At 52.9% G+C, this 24,045-nt stretch overlaps 1 protein-coding gene across 6 annotated transcripts in view; it reads left to right on the top strand.

The window, feature by feature from the left end:
- The window catches only part of ATP9B (ATPase phospholipid transporting 9B (putative)), a 250,819-nt gene that overhangs the window by 129,437 nt on the left and 97,337 nt on the right, over positions 1 to 24,045 (top strand). For all 6 annotated transcript variants that reach the window (XM_049620339.1, XM_049620338.1, XM_049620340.1 and 3 more), the window contains one exon: positions 1,948 to 2,024. In XM_049620339.1, the coding sequence (XP_049476296.1) occupies positions 1,948 to 2,024 (77 nt within the window). The remainder of the gene's footprint in view (positions 1 to 1,947; positions 2,025 to 24,045) is intronic.

Raw genomic sequence — 24,045 nt, 5'->3', positions numbered from 1 at the left:
GCGATAGCTGTGTGTGTCTGATTTTGTACGAGAGCTGTGTGTGTCCGATTCTGTATGGTATCTGTGTAAATCTGAGTGAATTGTTTCTTGTTAGCTTTCACTATTTCTCCTATTTTGATGCTTTTAATTGTGATGCCAGCCTAGAGTGAACATTGCTAATAATTTGTCTGGATTTTAGGACAGGTTTTGTAGCCTGATTAATTTTTTTGTCCTGAGACTTGTTTGTTCTGCTAATATTAAAAATAATTTTGTAGTTTGTTTTGTTGTTTTTTTGTTTTGCTTTTTTAACATTAGCTTATTTAACAGTAGATACTTTCATTTTTTTATTTTTTCTTAAAAAAATTTTTTTTTTTAATGTTTATTTATTTTTGAGAGAGACAGAGACAGAGCACGAGCAGGGAAGGGGTAGAGAGAAAGGGAGACAAACAATCCGAAGCAGGTTCCAGGCTCTGATCTGTCAGCACAGAGCCCGACCCGGGACTTGAACCCACCAAATGTGAGAGCATGACTTGAGCTGAAGTCGGACGCTTAACCGACTGAGCCACCCAGGTGCCCTGTGACATTAGACACTTTCATATTTTGGTTAAGTTAAACTTGATGGGCAAAAAAGGGAGAAAATCCTGATCCGGTTAGATTGAGCCTTTGGTTCACTGACTAAAGAACGTCTGATGTGTTGGTTTTGAAAGTCCCTTCGGGTCCGGTCGCACTGTGTATGTGCTGTGTCCCCCACGCGCTGCGTACAGGGCTGCTGTCCGAAGCGTGTCTGGGTAATATCGCAGGAAGGTAGCCTGTGTGCAGTTTGGGCCAGCCTTCATGCTGCACGGGGGTCACTCTGTTTTCGGGACACGGTAAATTCAAGCCTCACAGCTTTCCGGATGGCACACAGTTAAAAGCGGGAGCGGGGGCGGGGGGATGCTTATTTTCAAATAAAAATGTGTAACCTCTGCAGATACGACCGCTGAGGTCCTGTGCCATCTCCCGCCTCCCTGAGCGCTCTGCGGAGGAGACCGGTCGCAGGGTCGCGCGAGTAACTTGCAGCTTTCTGTTCGCGTGCACCCAGGGGCTCACTAAGATCACGTGCCCTCCGTGGGTCCTAATGACCCGCGACATTTCACACGTTACAGTAGCGTGACGTCACAGAGTTTTTGTATCACCGTCGTCTCCGTGAGTCCTGCTCGGCAGCTGCAGACGTGACTGTCCCCTCACCTTAATCGCTTCTCACCGCCAGAACGTACGAAAACCAGAAAACCGGGAATGTAAATGATGCCCGGCTGCAGTTTAGAAACAGACTTGAAAGGGCTTTCGTTTGATGTTGCGGAGGCGAGTGCCTCTGAGCCTTTCGGGGGCTGTTCCAGGGGTGTTTCTTCATTCTTCTGCCTCACGCTTGACAGGCCACAAAATGATCGCGTGCGCTTAGGAAACCACACCTCCGGGGGACATGAATAAAAAAGACGAACGATATCCGCGTTCAAAATCAAATAATTTGTGTGTAATTGTCTCTCACTGCTTTAATTGTATCTGTGCTGGAGCGTCAGCAGAGGCTCTGACTCGCGGTCCTGCCCGAGCCCCTCGTGCGGGGAAGGTGGCTCAGCCGGTGCCATCCAGGGGCGCGGGTCCCGGGACGCAGCCTCTCCTCACGTACCTCCAGCACCGGTAGATGGGAACGGATGAGGGGCCACCCTTTCCCTTGATGGGAAAAAGCATAGTCGTGCATTTTCTAATGTGCGTAGGCGTTGCTTGAGGAATCGTTTGAGTTGTATGTTGAATGGAGTTTATTTTGAAGTTACGACTAGACTTTCCTGAACTAGCCCAGTCAAATATGCTGTTGGATAAGCTTATATAAAATTAAGTAGTGAATAATATTTTCCATCAAGACCGTTGATTAGAAAGTGTTCTCTGTGCTCACTCTGAGGCCTCTCGGTAAGGACCGCTCTCGTGTTTTTGCAGGTACTGTAATAGGTGTTGTCATTTATACGGGAAAAGAGACTCGAAGTGTAATGAACACATCCAATCCAAAAAATAAGGTAGGCTAGATTAAGGAGCGGCTGCTTTAATGACTTGATTTTCCCTTTCAGTAAGAAAGTGCTGCGCTTCTGAAGAGCTTGTTTGCTTGAGCTTAATATATACCGTAAAAACAGACTTCCAGAGATGGTGGTGATTTCAGATGTGAACTCTCTGTATTTGTGTCACAGCATGCTCAAACTGAACAGCTTCCGACAGTGTCTTTTCTTGCTTAATCAGAGTCGTTTATGTCTCTTAAGTTTTCTCTATTGGACATATAATTTGCCTGTAATTTGATGGTTAATTGTGGGTCTCTTCAATTTATTTTATAATTTGTTTTAATTTTTTGTCTCGATGGTTCATTTTTAAAATAAAAGAATCTATATTAACATGTTATAGTATTTAATTTGATAGTATGGCATGGTTAAACTTGTTTTATTTAAGTTACTTTCATCGCATAAGAAGCATATTGAAAATCAGATTTTAGTTTTAAAGACTGCTTGATTATATTTCTAAATTGATTGTATTTGTTATATTCCTAAAATTATTATTTATGTAGTCAGCATGTGTGTGTAAGTTAGATTGTAACAAAAAGTTTGAATTGTTAGCTGTTGTTTGGATAATACATGTTGTATGTGCTGATGCCTACTTTATGAGAAGTTCATGCTAACTGTGCATTTTACTCATTTTTATTTGAAATATAATTGGAGGTGTGTCTAAGTAGAACAAAAAGAAACCACTCTTCGTGGATTCATACCTTGCTTTGTGAGTATTAGAAAAAGTTAACTTTCGTAGGAATTTTTATTACAAAGCAACAGAAGTGAAATAATTCTTTGAGGAGATATTTTAAAGGATAAGATGTGTTTCTTCTTTTCTTTTTTTAGCTGAATACTGTTTTAAAAAAATAGTTAACCCTTCTGGAGCACCTGGGTGGGGCTCAGTCAGTTGAGCATCAGACTCTTGATTTCGGCTCAGGTCACGATCTCACAGTTTGTGGGCTCGAGCCCTGTGTAGGGCTCTGTGCTGACAGCGTGGAGCCTGCTTGGGATTCTCCCTCTCAAAATAAAGAAATAAATGTAAATTAATAAAGTAAAATAGTTAACCCTTCCAACATTAGGAAGGCATCCGCGACCCTCTGAATGTCTCCCCGTCTGCCGTGCAGCAGAGCGGCACTGACGGCTTCAGGTCTGGAGTGCCCTGGACTCCACCAGGGTCACACGAGTCGTCCTGGTGAGCTTGACGAACACTGTGTTTGTCAGGACTCCCAGATGGCTCTGTGTGTGACACATTGACTAAAGCGAAAGAGAAATGTCGTACTACTAGCATTTTAGTATAAATTCTGATTGTGATAACCGGGAGAATTATCCTTGTCGATTATATTACAGCTTTGCACTAATTTGAAGAAATCAGAGTCCTTAATTCCTCAGTAGAGTTAAATTTATTTGAGAATAAATTATTAAATTATCGACAGAATCACATGCATACATGCTTGTGTTTTCTGGGAAGTACGGTCACTCTTTTTCTTCAGTAAGCAAAACTAGAATGTTCTAATAATGCATGTGTGGGTCGTAGGGTGTGTTTTTTTCCTTAATCGCTTTACTTTTAGGATGAATATTGAGGGTAAATTCAATTTTAAATATTAAGTTTTAAAATCTTAGAAGTTGTCCTGTCATTTGACGTGACTCCTGTCTCCGGGCACCTTATTCTTTGGCGCGGCTTACATTCTGTCCCCTCCCACCGTCCCCGTGCGCAGCTCGCTGTCCACGCGCCTGTGGTTCTGGCTCACGTGCTCTTTTCCGTGGGTGTTGGCGCGGGGGTGGTCAGGCGACCTTTCCCGTTGCTGCCTGCGGTGAGGAGCTGGCCCAGGGTTTACTGGTCAGAGTCGGTGCTGCCACCAACCAGCGCTGTGGCCCTGGGCAAGTGGCTTGATTCTGTGTCTTGCTAAGTAAACGTCCCCCGACATTACTGTCTTCCTGTCAAGTGAACTGTGCGGGGTGAACGAGTGCCATGCTTCTTCAGCCCAGCCCTCGTCGTCAGTCCCGAGATGCTCACTGTGCAAGCAGCCGTGGGGCGCTCTCCCCGACACCGCCACGCCAGGCAGCCCGGGGACCCCTGAGTACCCGTGTGCACAGCCTTCTGCCGCTGCTCCCGTCCCTCCTCCTCCTCCCCCCCTCCACCTCCTCCTCCCTCCTCTTCCTCCTCTTGCTCCTCTTCCTCCTCTTCCTCCTCCCCACTCCCTCCTTCTTAAAAAAAATAGCCTTCTAAGTTTCCTTGGTGTTAATGCAAAGTATCTATAAAACAAAGGGTGGCTTTGGCGTTTTGCAGAATGGGTCTCAAAACGCTGCCCTGCCACTTGTCAGCCCCACGTGTGGAGCAAACGTGCTGTCATCGGCTGGCACCTTTCTGGTGCTTAAGTCATCCTTCAGGGCTCCCCTTCCGGTGGAAATCAGCGTAACCGTGGTAGCCGAGGCCGAGGTGCAGAGCCGACACGCGGCAGGCGCTGTGGACGTGACGTCGTGAGTCCGCACAGCCCTCAGAGGGAACGGTGTCATCTGGTTTCAGAGCAGGGACATCGCCGTGCGGAAGGCTGCGCCTGTCAGCGTGGGGCTCGCTTCTCCGTGAGGGCGCTGAGGGTCACAGAGCTGCCACGTGCTGTGAAAACACTTCCGTAAATGAAGGAATAAGAAGAAGAAGATCTCCACGTTTGCGTATGTTACTAAGTCTTTCGAAGCGTTAAGTGCCAGGTTTAGGAGAGAAAACTTTAGGCAGCGTTATACGCGTGCTGCAGTGGGCAAAGAGGAGAGCTGTAGTTTCTCCAGGGGAAGCGCTGGCCCGTGCTGGAGGACCCATGCTGAGTGGTGACACCCAGATGCCCGAAGAAAGGAGGACAGAAAGTGCCGTTCGCTCCTAGACCCTGTGTGCACAAGGTCCCCGTGTGCCTGGACTTCTGAGACGGCTACTGGAAACAAGGAAGCCCTTCAGAGGCAAGTCGGATCGTGTACCCGAGTGTCCCTCTCTAGGGAGGCACACTGCTCGTCGTCCTCAGTCCCGGGGCCACCCTGGGCGCGGCGAGCGTGCGGGGCGCCGACCCACGCGGTGGTCGGCGGAATTTGACCGCGCCGCTCGTGACGGCAGAGTCGCCGCAGCTGGAAGTGCGTCTTGTGAGCCCCGTCTCTGCGTCGTGCCGCCACTCAGACCGCCCTGAAGCCACGGCGGCCTCCCGCGACCGAGACCTTTCTCCTCAGGGCGCGCCACCGACGCGACAGCCGGCGGTCCTCCCGGCCCCTCGGGGAGCCTCCTGGACACGGGCCTCCGTGGCACCGGGGTGGAGGCCCCGGCCACGGCGGGTTGCCTGCTGACTCCCGCGGCTTCCTCCGGGGAGGGTGGCCCCGGGAGGGTACGGGCCGTCTTCTCGGGGAGAAGCGGGGCGTCTCGATGGCCTGGTACCGCTGGCTGCCCCGGCGTGGCTGCGGATGAGAGTGTCCGGGCCTCGTGCGTACAGGGCAGACCAGACGAGCCTCCTGAGACCCCGCGCGGTGCGGGCGGGGAAGGGCTGACGGAGGAGGGGTGCCAGGAGGGCAGGGCCGAAGCGGCGGGGGGCGGCCGAGAGCCACGGAAAGGGACTAGCCCGTGCCCTGCCGGGAGAGTCCTGCGGACGTGGACGTCGTCGTGCGCCCCGCGTTCCCGTGGGGCCAGACGCTCGGGCCGGGGCACGGGGCCAGGATGTCATCCGTTGCGTTTCTCTGCGGTGAGAAAACGCGGAGCTACCGGTGCCTTCCGTGGAAGGAGAGCGGCGCTCGGTTGACGCAGGAGAAAATGCAGCGTGTGGGCCGACGGTTGTCAGGGGCAGTGACCAGTGTGGAGAGAAGGTTCTCTCGGCTTCCTGGGTTCGGAGGGGCGCGGTTCCCCTCTCGCTCGGGGATGCGCTTGCCCGCCGCCCTCACGAGCGAGCGGAGACAGGCGCGTGCTCGCTTGTGGAGCTGCTTCCAGCTTCCCGGGTGGAAAGCCCCGCGTGAACGCCGTGCTGGCGGAAGGAAGGCCAAAGCCAGCGGTCGCCACAGCGGAGACGGTGGAGAGCGGGACGCGGGACGCGGGACGCGACGGGAAGCCCCGGAGGACCCGCACCTGAAGGTGAAGGCTCGTCAACTCCAGAGCGACGGTAAGGAGCCCCCTGCTGGGAGTCAGCTTAGTGACGGAACCAGTAAGGAGGGTGTGGCCTTCTCAGGCCTACGGTCAGGAGCCCCGGTGGCCGCTCTGAAGTGCCGGGTCGTGGGCGGGAGGGCCGGGGAGGTACAGGGCTGACAGCAGCCTCCCAACGAGGCGGACGGGCGGCCAGCGTGCCGCAGGCCGTGATCCGCGGCGTCACAACCCTTCGTCCCCACGGCCCGTGGCCCTGCCCCGCATCCCGCAGTGTCCCGCTGGCTCCGGGGACGTGAGTGTGACTTCCCCACGGAGGTCAGACGTGCCTGTTCACCGGCATCTGTGCTCCTGGAGCCACGTGTAGGGACGCCGGCTGTGTAACCACCGTGACGAGCTGCTTCCTAAAACCTGTTGTTAACCTTGTCCTTCTACCCGTCTCCCGTTCCAAGCCTCAAGTGGGCCACTTGTTTTTGTCTTCGTTGTGTCTATTGTTTCCTCTCTAGCTGCTTCTTGAAAAGCTCAAGCAGAAAAGGAAGGGGAGCCCTCCCTGCACTTCTCCTGGGGTCCCAGAGGTTACCACTCTGTCCCAAGGACGCGTTTTGAGAGACAGAAATTCAGGCAGTTTCTCTAGCTGCTGCCTCAGCCACCTGTCTTACTCTGTGACCCCTCTGTGTCCACACAGCCTTCTTTCGTGGCCCAGCTGAGCGGCGCAGGGTTGGAGACTTGGGCGTCACCTGTGCCTGCACTGAGGCCGCCCCGGGGATCTCCTAGATCTCCTGAGTCCGAAGCAGGGAGATGCAGCCTCGTCTGGGGGCCGTGACACAGGCCGCCTTTTCCTTAGTGGTCGTGACAGGAAAGAGAATTTGTAGGCAAGTTAAGCTACAACCAAACCCACTTGCTGACAAGTGGCCCACTTTAATGAATCCTTTTAAAGTGATGCTTGAAATCTAAGTTGATAATTTTATGTCATCAGAACATACAGCTTTATGAATATTACGAGGGTTTACCAGAATACTTTTTAAGAAAACGTAGCACGTTTTATCCAGACATGGGGATTGACAATAAATCCTACCAGATTGTCAGATGGAGGAAACATCTGAGGTAAAGAGAAGTTCTCCTGGCTCCTTTTCAGGGTTAGCACGCTTCCTCTCCCGCACTCACTGACGGCAGGTGCAGAGCAGGGAGGTGGGGTCTACTCAGTCTGAAATTTTTTTTTTTATGTTTACTTATTTTTGAGACAGAGACAGAGTGTGATTGGGGGAGGGGCAGAGAGAGAGGGAGACACAGAATCGGAAGCAGGCTCCAGGTTTCCAAGCTGTCAGCACCGATCCTGAGGTGGGGCTCGAACTCATGAACCGTGAGATCACGACCTGAGCCGAAGTCAGATGCTCGACCGACTGAGCCACCCAGGCGCCCCTTAGTTTGAAATTTTTATCTTAAAACTTTGAACAAATCAAAAGTTTTGATTACTAAGTACTTTAATAATATTTGGTGAAAGTTTAAATTACAAGGAATGCAACTTGAATAATGGACTGTTCTATAAAACCTAGCTTGAGACATATTTAATAAGATGATACTTGATTACATTTAAGACAGAAAAATTCTTCCAGGAGGTTAAGAAAAATCAATTGTGACAGGTTGCCATTTTCATGCCATTCATAATAATAAGTTGCTCAGAGCAAAAGCATCCAGGATGAGGCGATAATACAGATTGCTTCAAGCAGTTATTGTAGTCCCTCGGGCATATTGATTCGCGTTTCTAATAAAAAGATGCTCTCCGACGTCTCACTGACAGACAGACAGGTGATATGTGCCATTATGTGAATTAGAGCCTCTTCCCTGCATTGTTGTCGGGCGTTTGCAGAGAACAGAACAAAACAGAACCGGCCAGGCTGCACTTTGCAGGGTGCGATACCAAGGCTGTTCTGGAGAACACTTTTCTTACTTTAAAAAGGACAGTTTATTAATATTTTAAAAGTTGCTTTGACCTCCATTAAGACGTTACGACAGAGTAACTTACTTTTCTCTTTTCTCATGGCTGCGTGCGATCGGTGCACCCCTTAATTTGTTTCATAGTTGCCCTCTTGAGGAATAAAACATCTTTGGGTTTAAATACGTGCTAGCAACACGATCACGTGCCTCACGAAGGCGCTGCGTGTTGTCGAGCACGGCATCGTGGCGGATCTCCGTCGAGCTCCGGGAATGCTGTTTTGGATAGCTGTTATTAACATTAACAAGCCGTGGTGTTTGAAAGCCTCCTCGGGAAAAGATTAACTAGAGGAACCAGTAGCTCAGCGGCGTGCAGACGGGACCCCGGGTGGCTCTCGGCGCTCGGGCAGTGCGCTACACCGCGTTCGCCACACTTGTGTGACTGCACACGTTAATATTACAGCTGCTCACAATTAAAAGTTGTGTTTCTTCATCAGCAGTGTGAATGTAAATAAACTTATAATTTCAGGAAAGCAATAAAGAGGCAAAATGCTAAATGCTTCGAAAGCAATCCTAATGATAACATCTGGGACATAATGCTCTATCAGAGTATGCAGCAAATATCTACACCAGAAAACCTGGATTTAGTCCCTAAGTTCCTCTTAAATATGAATCTGATTATAAAGCAGGTGTTCTAAGTAGGAACACAAGCCTATTTATCATTTAAAATAAAATACATACTTGGTCTCACTAAAGAGACTTAGTTGGACACGGAGTTCTCAACGAGGAGGTCTTCCTCTCATTTGTTGTGTGTTCAGTGAAAATACTTGACTGTATTTTGTCATTTCCAAGCCGTATTGGTTAAATTCTTCGTAATCAAAATCTTAACAAAGAAGTAGAATTCATTCAAGAAGCAAGTAAGCGTTTTCATAATTGTTTTTGTTTTTTGAAACCTGGAAACCTTATTCCGAGGCCATAAAAATGGTTAGAAGCTTCTGGAAGGTGTGCAGCCTTGTATATCACGATGTCTCCATCTCACTTTGTGTGAGCTCGCAAAACGGAGCCCTTCCCCCGGGCCATCCTGAGGGGCTCTGAGGGGCCGGTGAGGGGCAGGCCCGAGAGTACAGGGCCGTCGTCGAACTGGAGGAAGGTGGGGTGCTGGGGGGCAGCGCGATGTCCCCGTTGCTCCGATAAGTGGTGTCTTCTTCCCAGGAGGGCTGTGTCACTATGCACGCAGTGGGGTGTCGGCGTGGCCATCCTGGGTCGGGAACAGGTCACGTGTGTGGAGCGTGGCCGGAAGCAGACTTTCCTGGGCGGGGAGTCCCAGCGGGCTCAGCTAGGAGGGAAGGTCGTTTGGTTTCCTCTCTGTGCCCTGGGAAGGCCGACTGTGCAGGGTCCTTGGCCCCACCTGGCTCCTCAGAGCGAGAAGCCCATCTGGGGGTGGGGGGGGGGGGCACCAACTGGCCAGCACTCGGCAGGTCGTTGACATGCTTGTCCTCGGGGCTGGCCCCTTGCATGGGGCGCCTCCAGCTCGCTGCCAGCGACCGAGGCCCTCCCAGACAGCCCGGCCCGTGTGGGAACACCCCCCTCCCGGTGCTCCGCTGGCCCCACGTGGGAACACAACCCCCCCCCCCCCCCCCCCCCCCCGCCCCGGGGGGGGCCCCCCCCCCCCCGGGTCCCCCGGGGCCCCCGGGGGGGAACACCCCCCCCCCCCCCCGGCCCCGCCGGTCCTGTGTGGGGATACCCCCCCTGCCCCCATCCTGTGCCAGCCCCACGTGGGTACCCCTGTCCTGTGCTGGCCACCCTTGCGGTTTCGAGCCTCTGGCACAGCTCCTGCCACACCTTCTGAGCGATTGCACAGCTTTCCGAAGGAGCTGTTCATTTCTTCTCCCTCCATAGTTAATTTTTTCTAAGTGATAATCTTTTAAAAACTCCTCAGAAGCAAATCTTAAAACATCTGGTTTCAACTTAATTGTCTTTTCATGCATCTGAAAACGTATTTGGATGCTGTTTTTTAAAAATTTGAGTTGTTGACGTTAGAGTAGCAACTGTACCAAAGTTTCTTTTTTTAAAACCGCATTAACTAAAACATGTGTATGATAAATTTAACATGAAATTAAATGGCTTCTTTTCTCCTCTGTAATTAGCAGTGTCAGCTAATAATTACCTTTTGTAAAACTTTAAAATATATCGTGTGTGAGTGAGTGTGAGAGCTTTCCCACTGTGATCACACCGGACGTCTCTGAAAGGCTTGTTTTTAAACTGCGTAAGACCATCAAAATGAAAACTTTTTTGAGGCCTTGAGTCAGAATGACATTTTGAACTCTTGTCATTTGAACACAGGACACAGAAACTTGTGGGGGATAAATTACACATCAGACGTTCCCTTCTTACCTCCGGTATAGATTGAAATTGGCGTGCCAGCGTATGTCCTTGTGCCTCCAAGAGGCAATCGGAAAAGTTTTAAGCGAGCCCAAAACATACCAGTTGCGGGTTAATGAGTCTCTCCCCACAGTGAGCGGAGCCTTCCCGGGGCGAATATTTAGGGCGTGTTAGTTGAGTTTCTTATTGTTTGGTGGCGGTAAGGCACGGTTCGAGGCGGCGTCCTGGGAGAGCCTGTCGGGCACTTCCCGTGTCGTCAGCAACCCGTCCACTGACCGCGGGACCATGTGGGCCTGGTCCCGGCACGGACTCAGAACCGCCTGCGCCGATCCTGAGCCTTAGGACAGACGTGACCCGTTGTCTGTCTGCCGGTTCCTCTAGTCCACGAGCTTCCTGCCCGCAGGGACTGTGCGGGTCCGCACGTCTGTGTGTCCCCAGCACGGGGTTCGTGCTCAGCAAACGGGGGAGCACCCGTGTCACCTGGGGTAATGCTTGTGTCCTTGTCTGTGTCACATTGCTTCCTGCCCTCCGAGCTCCTCAGACGCAATAGACGCTGGACGGTTTACACTGGGAGCGAGAAAGAGTGTATAGAGGTGGCTCTCTCGAAGGTTCTGTGGAGCATTTGTGGGGGGCGTGTGCACACATGTGATAGAGAGCGGGGCTGCCCAGCTGGGTAGCAGAAGCGCTGTGGCAGGTGCCCGGGCAGGGGAGCGGCTGCAGGTGAGTGCACAGCCCTGATGGTGCTGGGCCCCAGACCCTGCGCTTCGTACCCGACTCTGTCTTTCGTGCCCGTTCCGGGATCGTTATCTGTTCCGTCCCTGAGTGGCGCATATACCCGAGCGCCTTCAGCCCCGTGTCTGCCCCGTTATCGTAAAGCTGTCACTTGAGATACACTGTTTGTGTTCTCTGCCGCAAAGAGACGTTCCAGATTCACCTTGTAGCTTCTTCGGCCCGTCCCGGGTGCAGTCAGCAGAGAATGGGAGTTGGAAGTCAGGGTCCGGAGCTGGGTGTGCTCGTGGCTGTCGAGACGCGCCGTACCCAGGCCCAGGCATCGGGCAGAGTAAGGAGACGGACGGACAGATGGATGGACAGACAGGTGGATGGACGCGTGGACGGGAAGATGGGTGGGTGGCTGGATAGATGGACGGATGTGGGCACACCCACACACCACGAAGCCCGTTTTTATGTACGTATGTCGATTACCCTGAGTTCAGACACACTTCCTGCTTCAGTTCAGGTCCATAGGGTTTCTTCTAGTTTTCTCCTTCCGTGTCGGAACTCCTTTCCCTGAGAGTGAGAATGTGGTTATGGGTACCTCGATGCATTTACTTACGTGACCAGTGCCCACACTTGCCGGCTGCACCCCTTTCCTCCTGTTGAACTCCAGCATATCTGGGCCAGCCCATCCTTGCCTGTGTCCTTCCTCCGTGGGCTTGGCCCCAGCCCCCGACCTGGGCCTGTGCCCTCGTGGGGGACTGGACCACTCTGCTCAGGCACATTCACGCGTGTTGTGTTTCGAAAGGGCGGGGACACATTAATTATTCTCCAGTGTTTTTTTTTTTTCACTTTTATTTCATTTCTTGGGGGCTAAAGTCATTGCTTATTCGTTTTCTGGACCTCAGCCCAAGCGCATAGCGTGTTAGATGTTCAGTGCATCCTGATGGAGCAAACAGATGAGTCAGTTGTTGAGAGAACCGACAGAAGATGTAGTAAACACTGAGCATCATCCCGAGAGCCTGTATGTGAGTACAGGATAGTGTTTGTCTTTGATCGACGTAAGAGGAAATGCTCACCCTCTGAGACTGACTGCGATGCTTCTCTGGTGAGCAGTGTTTTTAGTTTTGCCGTCTCCGTGGTCACAGTCTCCAATGTCCGCCTAACAGGTGTTCTTGCTGTGGGGCCTCCCTCTATCCACGGAAAGCCCTGGGCAGGCACGGGCGCGAGGCCTGATTGTTCACGTGGAGCCCGACCCCCACCCCCGCTCCTGCCGAACAGCGGTCCCCAGACCCTGGGCAGAGACGCTGTCGAAACCACGTCCCTCCCCTTTCTCCGTCTGCCACTCCAGAATCCAGTAAACCGGACTGAATGCGAATCGCCTTTTGCCTCTGTTACTGCTTGGGATTCGAAGTGATAACGGTGTCCTGAAAGAGATTACAGTCGAAAGAGGGAATGCGTCGTGGATACGTTTATCTTCTCTTCCCCTATATTTTACAAATAGTAAACCCTCGATAAGTAACGACTTACTTGAGGTAGGAGTTGCTGTGTTGACATTAAGGATAGTTTTGTTTTTTTGGTTTTGTTTTTTAATATTCCAAATTAAGTGACTTCAAAGTTAATGAACAGATTCGGGAACTAGGCCTGGAGCCCAAAGTTAGGTCTTCCAGCCAGAGAGGATTCCTGTTGACCTGGCTGTTGGTGTGGGTGCAGCCGCACGCCCGCAACTTGTCTTCCCCGCGGGAGTGCTTGCGGCCGGGCCGCGTGGCTGCGGGACACAAACCACGTGCCGTTGAGAAGCAGAGAAGGAGACGAAGGTCACATTGCTACATAAAGTCCATTAACCTGTGGGGACGAGCGGGCTGCATGTGACACGATTTAGAGAGGGATTTATTGTGTTTGGGTTGGGTATTTAGTCATGCGAGCGACAATTTTCCTAAGTTAAAGTCAATAATTTGTGTTTTTATTACAATTCATAGCCTTAAGACACAGACATGGTCTGAAACCCACAACACAGAAAACAGAATTTTCATAATGGACCCTTTTAATATGTTTTTAATTCCAAACAATATAAAGAAAAATGACTACTTCCAAGTTGTAATTCCGGGCTGAGATGATGCATTGGTTCTGTCCTTCAGATAAATGCAGATGGCTTTGCAGCAGCTTGACTCCGGGAGAGCGCACTCTCAGCCTCGTTGGCAGTCAGGTCAGGTTACCAAAGAGTGCACTCCGGATTCTAGAAGAATATCAGATTGAAAAGTTCCCTCACGTTCCTTAATTAGTCCCGAATTCTTACTCGAGATCTATCCTTAAACCTTGACTGTCTGCATGAAGAACCGTAACGATTGCAACGATATTTAGGGTTGCTAATTAACACCAGTCAATAAGTAAATGGGTTCTTGCACATCTTAAAGTATCTGTGTCATCGCACAGTTTCATTTAATACACGTTTCGAATCGTTTTAAGGACGTGTAACGTGCCAGGTTGTGAGTGTTCCGTCTCTGTTTTGACACTGACTCAATACGTTGGACGGAAGGGTGGGGGGGAGGGTACGCAGGGCCTGGGTCTGTTTTCCAAGTGCCACTCACCGTGCTCTGGAGGGACAGTCCGCATGCAGGTTTTAAGAGTGAATGAAGAGCAACTCCATCATTTCCCCTTAAAGAGAATCTCAGTAGTTCACGAAGTCTAAAAGTGTTGTTTTGCTAGCGTTGCAGTACTGGCTTCTGTGGTGAGGTGGGAGGCCTTCGGCTCCGGTCACCCTGGTGTGTGGGGAGGGGGGGCCCGGCCCACGCCTGCTCGTTGCCGGCTCTGAATCTCCGTTAGTTTGGTCGTTGGGTGCAGGTCGAGCTCTTGGCTGCTGTTATTGATTAATACGAAGTTGCTTCTGCTTATAACTGTTTGCTACCAATTCACCTTACACGTTTCATACTGAGAAAGTGAGCATAAATGCTCAGTCTGTATTTAGTGCCTCCCGGCTCTGCTGAGAACTGCCTGGAGGGCTGGTAACTTGCTCCTTCGTCATTGGCGAACACTTGTTTTGTACAACAGGTGCTTCTGGAGGGAAGGAAGTACATGGGGTCACAGACCCCCTTCCCTCAAGGAGCATGTCGCCCGCCCAGTGGGACACACGTTAACAGACCTGGCCGTTACAGTCTTGCCCGTCGTCGGGTGTGTGGGGAGCACCGAAGACGGACCCTAACCGACCCGGGGTTGTGAGGGAGGTGGGGCCCGGAGGGGTCGGACCCGAGGAGGGGGCTACAAGGTCGGGGACGTGCCCCGGTCCCGGACCAGGAGCGACGGGGTGCTGCTGTGTGAGTGTAAGGAAGGGGCGGCAAGAGTTGTCCTTGAAGACACGCTCAAGGGCTGGGTCACCCAGGGCCCTCTGTGCCGCCGAGGAGGGCTTGCCCCACACCCCCGACCCAGGGCGGCACGAGCTGAGGGGCGGACGTGCGCGTGGTGCGGTGGGTTGTTGTGCAGCTGTGCGCAAGGCTGTGCCAGAGCGAGGGGAGACGCACGCCAGACGGCTGGACGCAGCCGGCTGGACGGCACGAGAGTGAGGAGGTGACGTCGTGCACTTCACGTACAGCACGTCGTCCGACACTTCGTAACTGCTCAAAGTAGGTCCACGAACAGAAGAGAGGACCCAGAAACGGACCCCCACGCGTGTGGCCAACGCATCTCCCAACAGAGCGGCAAAGAATATCCGGTGGAAAAAAGACAGTCGCGTCGGCAAGTGGCGCTGGGAAAACTGGACAGCGACGTGCAGGAGAAGGAACCCGGGCCACTTTCTGCCACCAGACACATGAGAACTAGAATTTGTAAAATATCAACATGAAGCAAAAAATACATAGCCTAGTGCTCAGCTTTTGGGTTTCTAAGTAGATTTAAAACAAACAAACAAACAAACGTAATGGTCTTGAGAACTGAAACTTTGATTTGAAAGAACTGTGTGCTTTGAGATTTAAGAAGTCGGGTCTTCAGGGAACCCAGGTAGAGTTTATTTGTGGGCGGTACAAAAGAGAGGTGACACAAGCAAACCGTCCAGCGTGGGCATCCCCGCGATGTCTTAGCCTGCCCTCGACGGGACAGGACACGAAAGACAGGTGTGGATGTGGCGTTGCTGCCTCCCAGACCACCCCCCCCCCCCGCCCCCGCCAGCGGAGCTGTGCAAGCCGGAGACAGCCTGGTCCCCGGTCCTCTGCATGTGAGCCCCTCCCACGAGTACTGCGGGCTTCACAGTCACGCAGGACAGTGCCAGAGGTTTCCATGCCCCCAGGAGGGTGCATACCGGGGAGAAGACCGGGAGAACGGCTGCCATGGTGCCGACCACCGGCCCCGGGATCCAGCACCCAGGGCCGCTACCTTGCGGATAGTGGGCGGAGTGTGGCCTCCCCGTCCTCAGCTGCTACTGAGCCCCCTCAGCCCATCCTGGAACTTAGAGGTAGGTAGGGGCGCGGAAACAGAATGGCCAAGGCCAGAATGAAATTTAATTTAAATCTGAAATACTAATTGCTAATTGTAGGATGTGACCAGATTATATTCTGCTAGATTGAATATCTAGGAACTTGTTTTAGGAAAATACAGTTATGCTTTGCACATCCCTGCCTACCTCCTGTAAAAATGGTACCTACCACTCTAAACTTCCCGAACGTTGGCATACTCGGAGGTAGAGAATTCTAGGTGTGATTAGATATGGTCCTGTATCTCCTGGTCATGGTAGAGCTATCGTGGGGACAGATACTGTACTCACGGAAACTGAGTAGGCTTAGGCCAAGGACGTGATCTGTGCTCCTCTAAGAGTTTAGGGTATAGGTCAGAGGAATAGAAGCCACAAAAAGGGGCGGAGCTATGAGTTGAATCAGAGAAGAGTTTCGAGCCAGAGGGGATGATCACCAGTATCAAATGCGGCTAACTAGAAAATAGACACGCATCTGACTGTTGGGGCGGCTTTGGGGACCTCTAGAAGGTGAAGGTGGAAGTCAGATGGAGGGAGGTAAGGAGAGGGGGGAGCGGATGGCCTGACGGGTTTTCTGGGACTGGCTGTTGTTTCTAGGGCAGAAAAAGTGCGGCCACGTTTCCATGGAAGCATGTTTCCAGCCACGCCAGTAGCAGGGAAGAGGTGGACGATTCCAGAGAGACCAGGTCGGCAGAAGCACATCCCAAAGGAAGCGGGAAGGCCTTCAGCAAAGCGGCGGGTGTGCTTGAACCGGATGGGGGGACCTCCTGTTTCACGAGGCAGGAGAGAGGACAGGAGGAAGTCCGTGGGTGCAGATTCATCCAGCGGGGTGTAGAAGCCACTCAGCTCCGTGTTCTGGATGAAGCAGGACATGTGCTTGTCTGTCAGAGTGAGGCCAGCCGGGTGGCTCAGTCCGTTGAGTGTCAGACTTGATGTCCGCTCAGGTCGTGATCTCGTGACCCGTGGGATTGAGCCCCGCGTCGGTCTCTGTGCTGATGCATGCTTTTTCTCAAATAAACGTAACAGAAAAGGAAGTTAAGTCAGGGGAGAGGCCTCTGGCCTTGAGAGAAACCTCGGGGATTTGGAGTGGAGAAGGCTGGAGAGCAAGCCGTACAAGGCATTGGCGAGATGGATCCGTGTTGCTGAGGCCCTAGTAGAGGCTGGAGCCTGCGTTTCTAGAAGGATTGTCTTAAATTGCTGTGTGACTTTCTCCAGCAAGGAGTCCCCAGAAGCAGGGATCCGGATGTTGGGGCTTGCTGACAGGGTTTTATGGCAGGTTACTCAGAGCGAGCTAATGTGTAGGAACAGTCCCCAACGTGGCCAGTGGCTCGGAAACAGCTTGTTCCTGCCTGGAGACTGCTCTTCTTGGGGTGACCGGAAATTTGGGTTTCTCCCAGCTGTGGTTCTGGCATCCCTGGGGCCTCGTCACTGCCCCTCCATCCTGCTGGAAGCCGGGAGCACACTGTGCCCTCCAGCATCAGCCCGGGAAACCCACACTCCTGGCCCTTGAGTGGAAAGGAGCTGAGCCCACAAAACCGGTGACTGTCCCCCGAAATCTGGAGACACAGGCTGAGATGTGCTGAGCTGGAGCTGGAAACTGGGAGGAACAATCAAGTGCTCGTTGTGACAGATTCTGGAGGATGGCTGTGCACCTAGGCTGGGGCCTGGGTGCTGCCGTCTTGGGGGCTCACTTTCGTGGGCTTTTACCTGCAGAACACCACCTGCTCTGCAAGGCAAGGAGGGGACAACGGCAAGTGTCTTACTCGTAGACCGTGAAAAGCCTGTCTGGCCTTGTGCCACCCGGGGAGGGCATCTCTCCCACTCAGCCCCCCACTTGTGAAGGTGACAGATCCATTAAAAACCTGAGTTAGTTACGGAATTCTAGAATACTCCTCCTGTCCCACGCTGTACGCGCACGCCAGCGGGTGGCTGGTGCAGCCGTAGTGGGTCCCCAGCGAGAAAGCCGCACTCAGGAAGCCCAGGTCGGTGGGAGACGGAGAGGTGGATGCCGGAGGTCCTGGCCGGATTCATAGGAAACCTCATGCTAAAAGCTGTTCACGTCAGTTCCTATTACGTGGTATGTCATGTCCGGCTTGAAACAAACCTCGTAAGACACGCTGCCGGGTAGGGAAAAAGTCTGACGAAACGAAGCAAGCCGCAGGGCCGGGCCCCTGTGTGGCCCCTGTGTGACCCCGTGTTTGGAGTTAGACTGGGAACGTGAAGGGTCCATGGTCAACACGTTAAGTGCTCTGATAGGAAAAGTAGATGTTGTGTGAGAGTTAACTAACTTTGAATTTAAGTTTTTAAAGAAGTAAATTAAGTCAATAAATAAACTTGACATCTAAGGAAAAAAAAAAGTTACGGGTCCACTGAATGTCCACATGGGAAAACCGCAAACTGTCCCGTCCCCACCCACATCAAACGGAAAACCCAGATTCACAGGTCAAGAGATGCGACCGAGGTAAGCAGATGTGGACGCTGCCTTCAGGGAGGTGGACACTCAGGACCAAGAGGAGGGGGTGGAAATCAAAATCACTGTAACAGAAACGAAGATCGTCGGTGGTGAGCTTCTCGGTAGGCCGGACACGGCCCAGGGGAGGCTCCGCCCAAAGACACGCGCAGAGAGACCTCCCGAACGAGAAGCAGAAAGAAAAAGGAACGGGAAGGGGGACCCAGAAGCCTGGAGCGGAGCCCCCGAGGAGTGAGGACACTCTGAGCAATGCAACACACCCCTAGAGGGGACACCGGCCGCAGAGAGGACAGACAGGCAGCTGAAGCAGTAACGCTGAGCGTTCCCTAAAACTAGTGGCAGACGCCAGCCGCGGATCCAAGACGCTCGAGGAACACCGAGCCCGGTGAATGCCAGGAAAGGCGGGACCCACTCGTGTGACGCTCAGACCGTGGCGGCCCAAAGGCAGGGAGCATCTTGACGGAAGCCGGAGGAAGTCGGAGCACCGGCCTGGAAAGGGGCAGGCCCCCCCCCCCCCCCCAACCTCCCACACCGCCGGGAACGGGTGTCCCCTCGCCGTCGCGCAGGCCGGAGGAGGGGGCCAGCCCAGGGAGGAAAAGGACAGCTGAAGGATTAGCCAGAGTCTTCCAGAACCTGGGAGGGAGGAGGAACCGGTAGATTGAACACGACCACCCGGTTGGGAAACCGGAGAGAGGGAGACCCCCTTGCCCCCACCGCCTTCCCAGTCACGCTGCCGGACGGCGCGAGCAGGGAGGCGAGCGTGCGCCCACGTGCCGCCGCGTGCATGCCGTGTGGCTCGGGAGTGCGGCGGGTGGCGTGCGGTTTGCGGTCACGCGTGGAAGCGTGGGTCGCCGTGGCGGGACGTCTGTGGGCGCCCCTGTGCTGCCTTAGATGGTCGCGTCCGTTGTATGCCGGCTCCTTCTCTGAGCTTCCAGAGGTGCTCCCCGTTAGCGTCTTCTGAGGCGTTAGATCCAGTTTTGCGCCTCGTCGTCCCCCGAGGCGGTCGCCCGCCACACACCTCGCTCCTAGCACTCGGTCTTGTGCCGTGGAGCGGCGGAGGCTTCCGCGGTGAAGGTTTCCGTCAGTCCTCGCATCGGGTTCAAGAACAGAGTGGCATTGCGTCTGCGTTACCCCGTTGTAACTCTTACCTTCCGTTGCCACGCGTGCACCAGAGCGCACAAACCTGAGGCGTGCGGGTCGGCGAGCCACCTCCCCGTCCGGCACTTGGGCAGGAAAGGGCGCTCCGGGAGCTTCCCTGCCTCACTCTTTCCTCCCCGCGCAGAGCCACCGTCCTGCCTCGGCGGCACGACTCCTCTCGCTCTCCCGTTCGCACAGCGCGGTTTCGGGAAGCGTGTTGTGTTGAGCCTGGCTCATCGGGCGCAGAGCTCTGCGTGTGTGAGGCCGGCCGCAGCTGCTGCCGTGTGCCGCGTCGGTGCCCGCGTCCCCGGTGTGACCGCGAGCGCGTGGTGCGTCGTCTGCAGTCGAGGGAGGGAACCTTCGGGCCCCGCCAGCGTTTCGCTGTTCCCGGTGGTTCTGCGGCAGACGTCGGCTTTCGTGTGTCGGCGTGCGCCCAGGCGTGCTTCCCCGGGTGGGGGCCTGGCCGCACGATGTGTTCACGGTCGCTTCGCGTGATCCCAGTCTCCGGGTCGAGACACGCTTTTCGTCTGTCCCGGTGCCGGGAGCCCCGGTTCCGCCGTGACCTGGTGCCCGCCCTCATCGCCTGCTTTTCCCGCTCCCGCTGGGAGCGTTGTAGGGATATGTGGGGACGCTTCCTCTGTTCTTTGTCCTCATTTCCCCGAGGACTGATGAGGCTCAGCTCCCTTCCTGAGCTTCCTGGCGGCCCCGGGCATGTTGGTGTGAGAAGCACCCGTGTGTGTCTTTTAGCTGTTTGTCCCCTGGGCCGTTAGTCCTTCCCGTCTCCTGCTGAGCAGGTGGCCGCTGGGGCGTGGGACCCCCCCCCCCCCCTCGAGTTCCTGGAGTCTTGCGGAATAGCGGTTCTCTACTGATCCAGCTGGCCTCTTGTCTTCCTGGTGTGAGGTCTCCCTCTGCCCCAGGTCCCAAAGATATTCCCTTATCTTCTTACCTCTGTCACATCTCTTGACCTGTGAAACTGGGTTTTCTCTTTGGTGTGCGTGGGGACGGGACAGTTTGCGGTTTTCCCACGTGGACATTCAGTGGACCCGTAACCTTTTGTTTTTTTCCTTAGATGTCAAGTTTTATTTATTGACATATTTTACTTCTTTAAAAATGTAAATTCAAAGTTAGTTAACATATAATGTAATAATTATTTCAGGAACAGAATTTAGTGATTTATCACTCACATATTACACCCGGTGCTCGTCCCAACAAGTGCCCTCCTTCGTGCCCGTCACCCCTCTAGCCCATCCCCCACCCACCTGCCTTCATCAACCCTCAGTCTGTTCTCTGCACTTAAGAGTCTTACTGTTTGCATCCCTCTCTGTTTTTGCCTTATTTTGTCTTCCCTTTTCCTGTGTTCATCTGTTGTGTTTCTTAAGTTCCACATATGAGTGACATCATGTGGTATTTGTGGTTCTCTGACTGATTTGTTTTGCTTAGCCTGGCACACTCTAGTTCCATCCATGTTGTTGCATATGGCAAGATTTCATTCTTTTAGATTGCTGAGTAGTACTCCATTGTATACAGACCACATCTTCTTTATTCATTCATGTGTCTGGACATTTGGGCTCTTTCCATACTTTAGCTATGGTCGCTAGCACTGCTGTAAACATTAGGGTGCATATGCCTCTTGACTCAGTGCTTCCTGTATCCTTTGGATAAATTCCTAGTAGTGCAATTGGTGGATAGTAGGGTGGTTCTATTTTTAATTTTTTGAGGAACCTCCACGCTCTTCTCCAGAGTGGCTGCACCAGCTTGCATTGCCACCAACAATGCAAAAGAGATTCTCTTTCTCCGAATCCTCGCCAACATCTGTTGTTGCCTGAGTTGTTAATTTAGCCACTCTGACAGGTGTGACGTGATATCGCATTGTGGTTTTGATTTGTATTTCCCTGATGATGATGATGATGATGATGTTGATGTTGAGCATTTTTTCGTGTGTTGGTTGGCCACCTGAACGTCTTCTTTGGAGAGTGTCTATTCATGTCTTTTGCCCATTTCTTCACTGGATTATTTGTATTTTTGGGTGTTGAGTTTGATAAATTCTTTATAGATTTTGGATACTAACCCTTCATCTGATACGTCGCTTGCATGTATCTTCTCCCATTCTGTCGGTTGCCTTTTAGTTTCGCTGATGGTTTCCTTCGCTGTGCAGAAGCTTTTTGTCTTGATGAGGTCCCAATAGTTCATTTTTGGCTTTGTTTCCCTTGCCTCCGTAGACGTGTCAGGTAAGAAGTTGCTGCGGCCGAGGTCAGAGAGGTTGTTGCCTATTTTCTCCTCGAGGATTTTGACGGCTCCTGTCTTACATTTAGGTCTTTCGTGCGTTTCGAGTTTATTCTCGTGTCTGGTGTGAGGAAGCAGACCCATAACCGTCTTGACGGCCTGTCCTTTCCCCGGTGCCGCAGGTGTGGGTGCACGTCTGTGTGCGGTGGGTGTGCGTCCGGACCCTCTTCTCCGATGGCTCTGTTCATGTTCATCAGCTTCTGTGCTAATGATCTTCAGTTACTGCAGGGGCTTTGGCTCGGATTGCTTCTAATCTTCAGAGAACTTTGACACATGCTGTGTATCCCACGTTCATTCAGGTGTTATTTAAGTTCCTCGATAATGTCTTAGGATTTTTCTTTGTAGAGTTTTGTACACCTCTTGTTCAATTTACTTGTAAGTATGTATGTAGACTTTGTTGATGCTGTTTCAGTTGTTACCTTCTTAGAATTTCATTTTCTGGGGCGCCTGGGTGGCTCAGTCGGTTGAGCGTCCGACTTCGGCTCAGGTCATGATCTCGCGGTCCGTGAGTTCGAGCCCCGCGTCGGGCTCTGTGCTGACGGCTCAGAGCCTGGAGCCTGCTTCCGATTCTGTGTCTCCCTCTCTCTCTGCCCCTCCCCCGTTCATGCTCTGTCTCTCTCTGTCTCAAAAATAAATAAATGTTAAAAAAAAAAAAAAAGATAAGAATTTCATTTTCTGTTTACTGCTCTATAAAAGTGTAATTGCAGTGAACTTTTTATTCCCAAATTGGCTTCCCATTAAAAATATTAAATGCATACTTTGCATTTTAACAGTACATCCCCAATCAGATGTCGAGCACTGCCATGTCAAAAGTTACCCTGTCTAGGGGCACCTGGGTGGCTCGGTCAAGCCACTGACTTCGGCTCAGGTCATGAACTCACGGCTCATGAGTTGGAGCCCGGCATCGGGTTCTGTGCTGACAGTGCAGAGCCTGCCTCGGATCCTCTGTCCCCCTCTCTCTCTGCCCCTACCCCGCTTGCTCTGTCTCTCTCAAAATAAATAAACTTAAACAAATAAGAACTACCCTGTCTGGCCGCCGATAGCCCTCTTCACCGCTGCCGCTCAGGTCTACTAATCCTGTGGGGCCACGGGGCTGCCGTGGCGCGGGTGTGAGGGAGGCTGACCTTGGGTGCCTGACATGTGGGTACGGAGACAGCGTGCCTCCCGTTTGGCAGCCCTGCGGGCTGCTGTGCTGGAGCCAGAGTGCAGCGTGCCCTTGACCGGGCCCGTCCCGCCCTTGTTGTTCTGGCTCCGTAACATCCCGACCTTGGGAGGGAGGGGTGGTCGCTTTGGAGGTGCTCGGCCGCATCCGGACTTTTCCCCAGCCGCGTCTACTCACGGAGTTGGGGGGGCCGGGGTCAGCTCCCCGGTTTGTTGTGGGCGCAGCCCGCCCCCGACCCTCCCGGCCAGCCCTGGGCCACCCTTCTGCTCTCACAAGCTATGGACGTGGGTGGGCAGCAGGTTTGATCGACTTGAAATTCGGCTTCCTTCCTCTGCCTCCCATGCTGAGATGGTGATGTGTGTGCCCAGTGGCTAAAGGGCCAGCAGCTCCCGTGCCCTCTGGTTGTGAGATAGGGGGCAGCTCAACAGCCAAGTCAGCTATCCTGTAGCCTCGCTTTGGCTTGGATTGGAACATAGGTGGGGGAATAAAAAGTAAAGGTAAAAATCCGATCAGGGGATAGATAAGTACATGCAATTTTGTCACCTGAGGAAGAACAAGAATGAGCAGTTCCCCTGCTCCCGCCGTGGCCTGGGCAGGGCAGGTCCAGGGAGGGCGTCCCCGCCAGGCCGCCTGCTGAGCCTGCCCTGAACCGCCCGTGCAGATGGCTCGGAGGCGAAGGGGGCTTTCAGGCACAGACCCCTTGGGCCCAGATGTGTCGCGCCTTGTAGGAGCTTCAGAAAGCCACGTGGGAAGGTTTGTGGTCACGTGGTGCTAGACTGGCTGACAGACACCCTCCCAGAGAGGTGCCAGCTCTGCCCGGGTGCCCGCCGCCCACAGTCAGGCTCTGGTTCTGCATCTCGAGACGAAAATCGGACGGGGAGTTTCCAAACAGGCCACATTAAATCCCTGCACTTCACACAGATGTGGCGCGTGCACCCACACGTGCGCACGGGCTCTTCTCGAGCCGAGCCCCAGGATAGAGCGTGGGCCCAGCGTGGGCCCCTGAGCTCTGGGAGGACACGCACGCTGAAGCTTGCTTGAGTCTATTGTCGCAGTGACAGGCAGATGGGAGGAAGCGGTGTGCTTCCGCGTATTATAGGTACTGAAAATAGTCGGGTGAGAATTAATTCGTTTAAATTCTAGTCATTATGGTGCCATCTCCTACCATCATGTCATACTTACTTTGAAAGGAAATTGAAGAAAAATGAGCTTACCTGCAGTGTGTCATTGTTTAAAGGAAATCTGATGACCACCGCTTGCTTCAGGCAATTCACGGCAGCTTCTTCTCTCGCTTGCGATGCTTTTCATGTAAGTTATATGATTATCCTTTAGGAGGGATGCGTTTCTAACCTTGCCGTTTTCTTGAGAGCA

This window comes from Panthera uncia, assembly GCF_023721935.1.
Source record: "Panthera uncia isolate 11264 chromosome D3 unlocalized genomic scaffold, Puncia_PCG_1.0 HiC_scaffold_8, whole genome shotgun sequence".
In the NCBI taxonomy this organism is placed as follows: domain Eukaryota; kingdom Metazoa; phylum Chordata; class Mammalia; order Carnivora; family Felidae; genus Panthera; species Panthera uncia.
The sequence above is the reverse complement of the archived record's forward strand: the minus strand, read 5'-3'. Positions and strand labels throughout refer to the sequence as shown.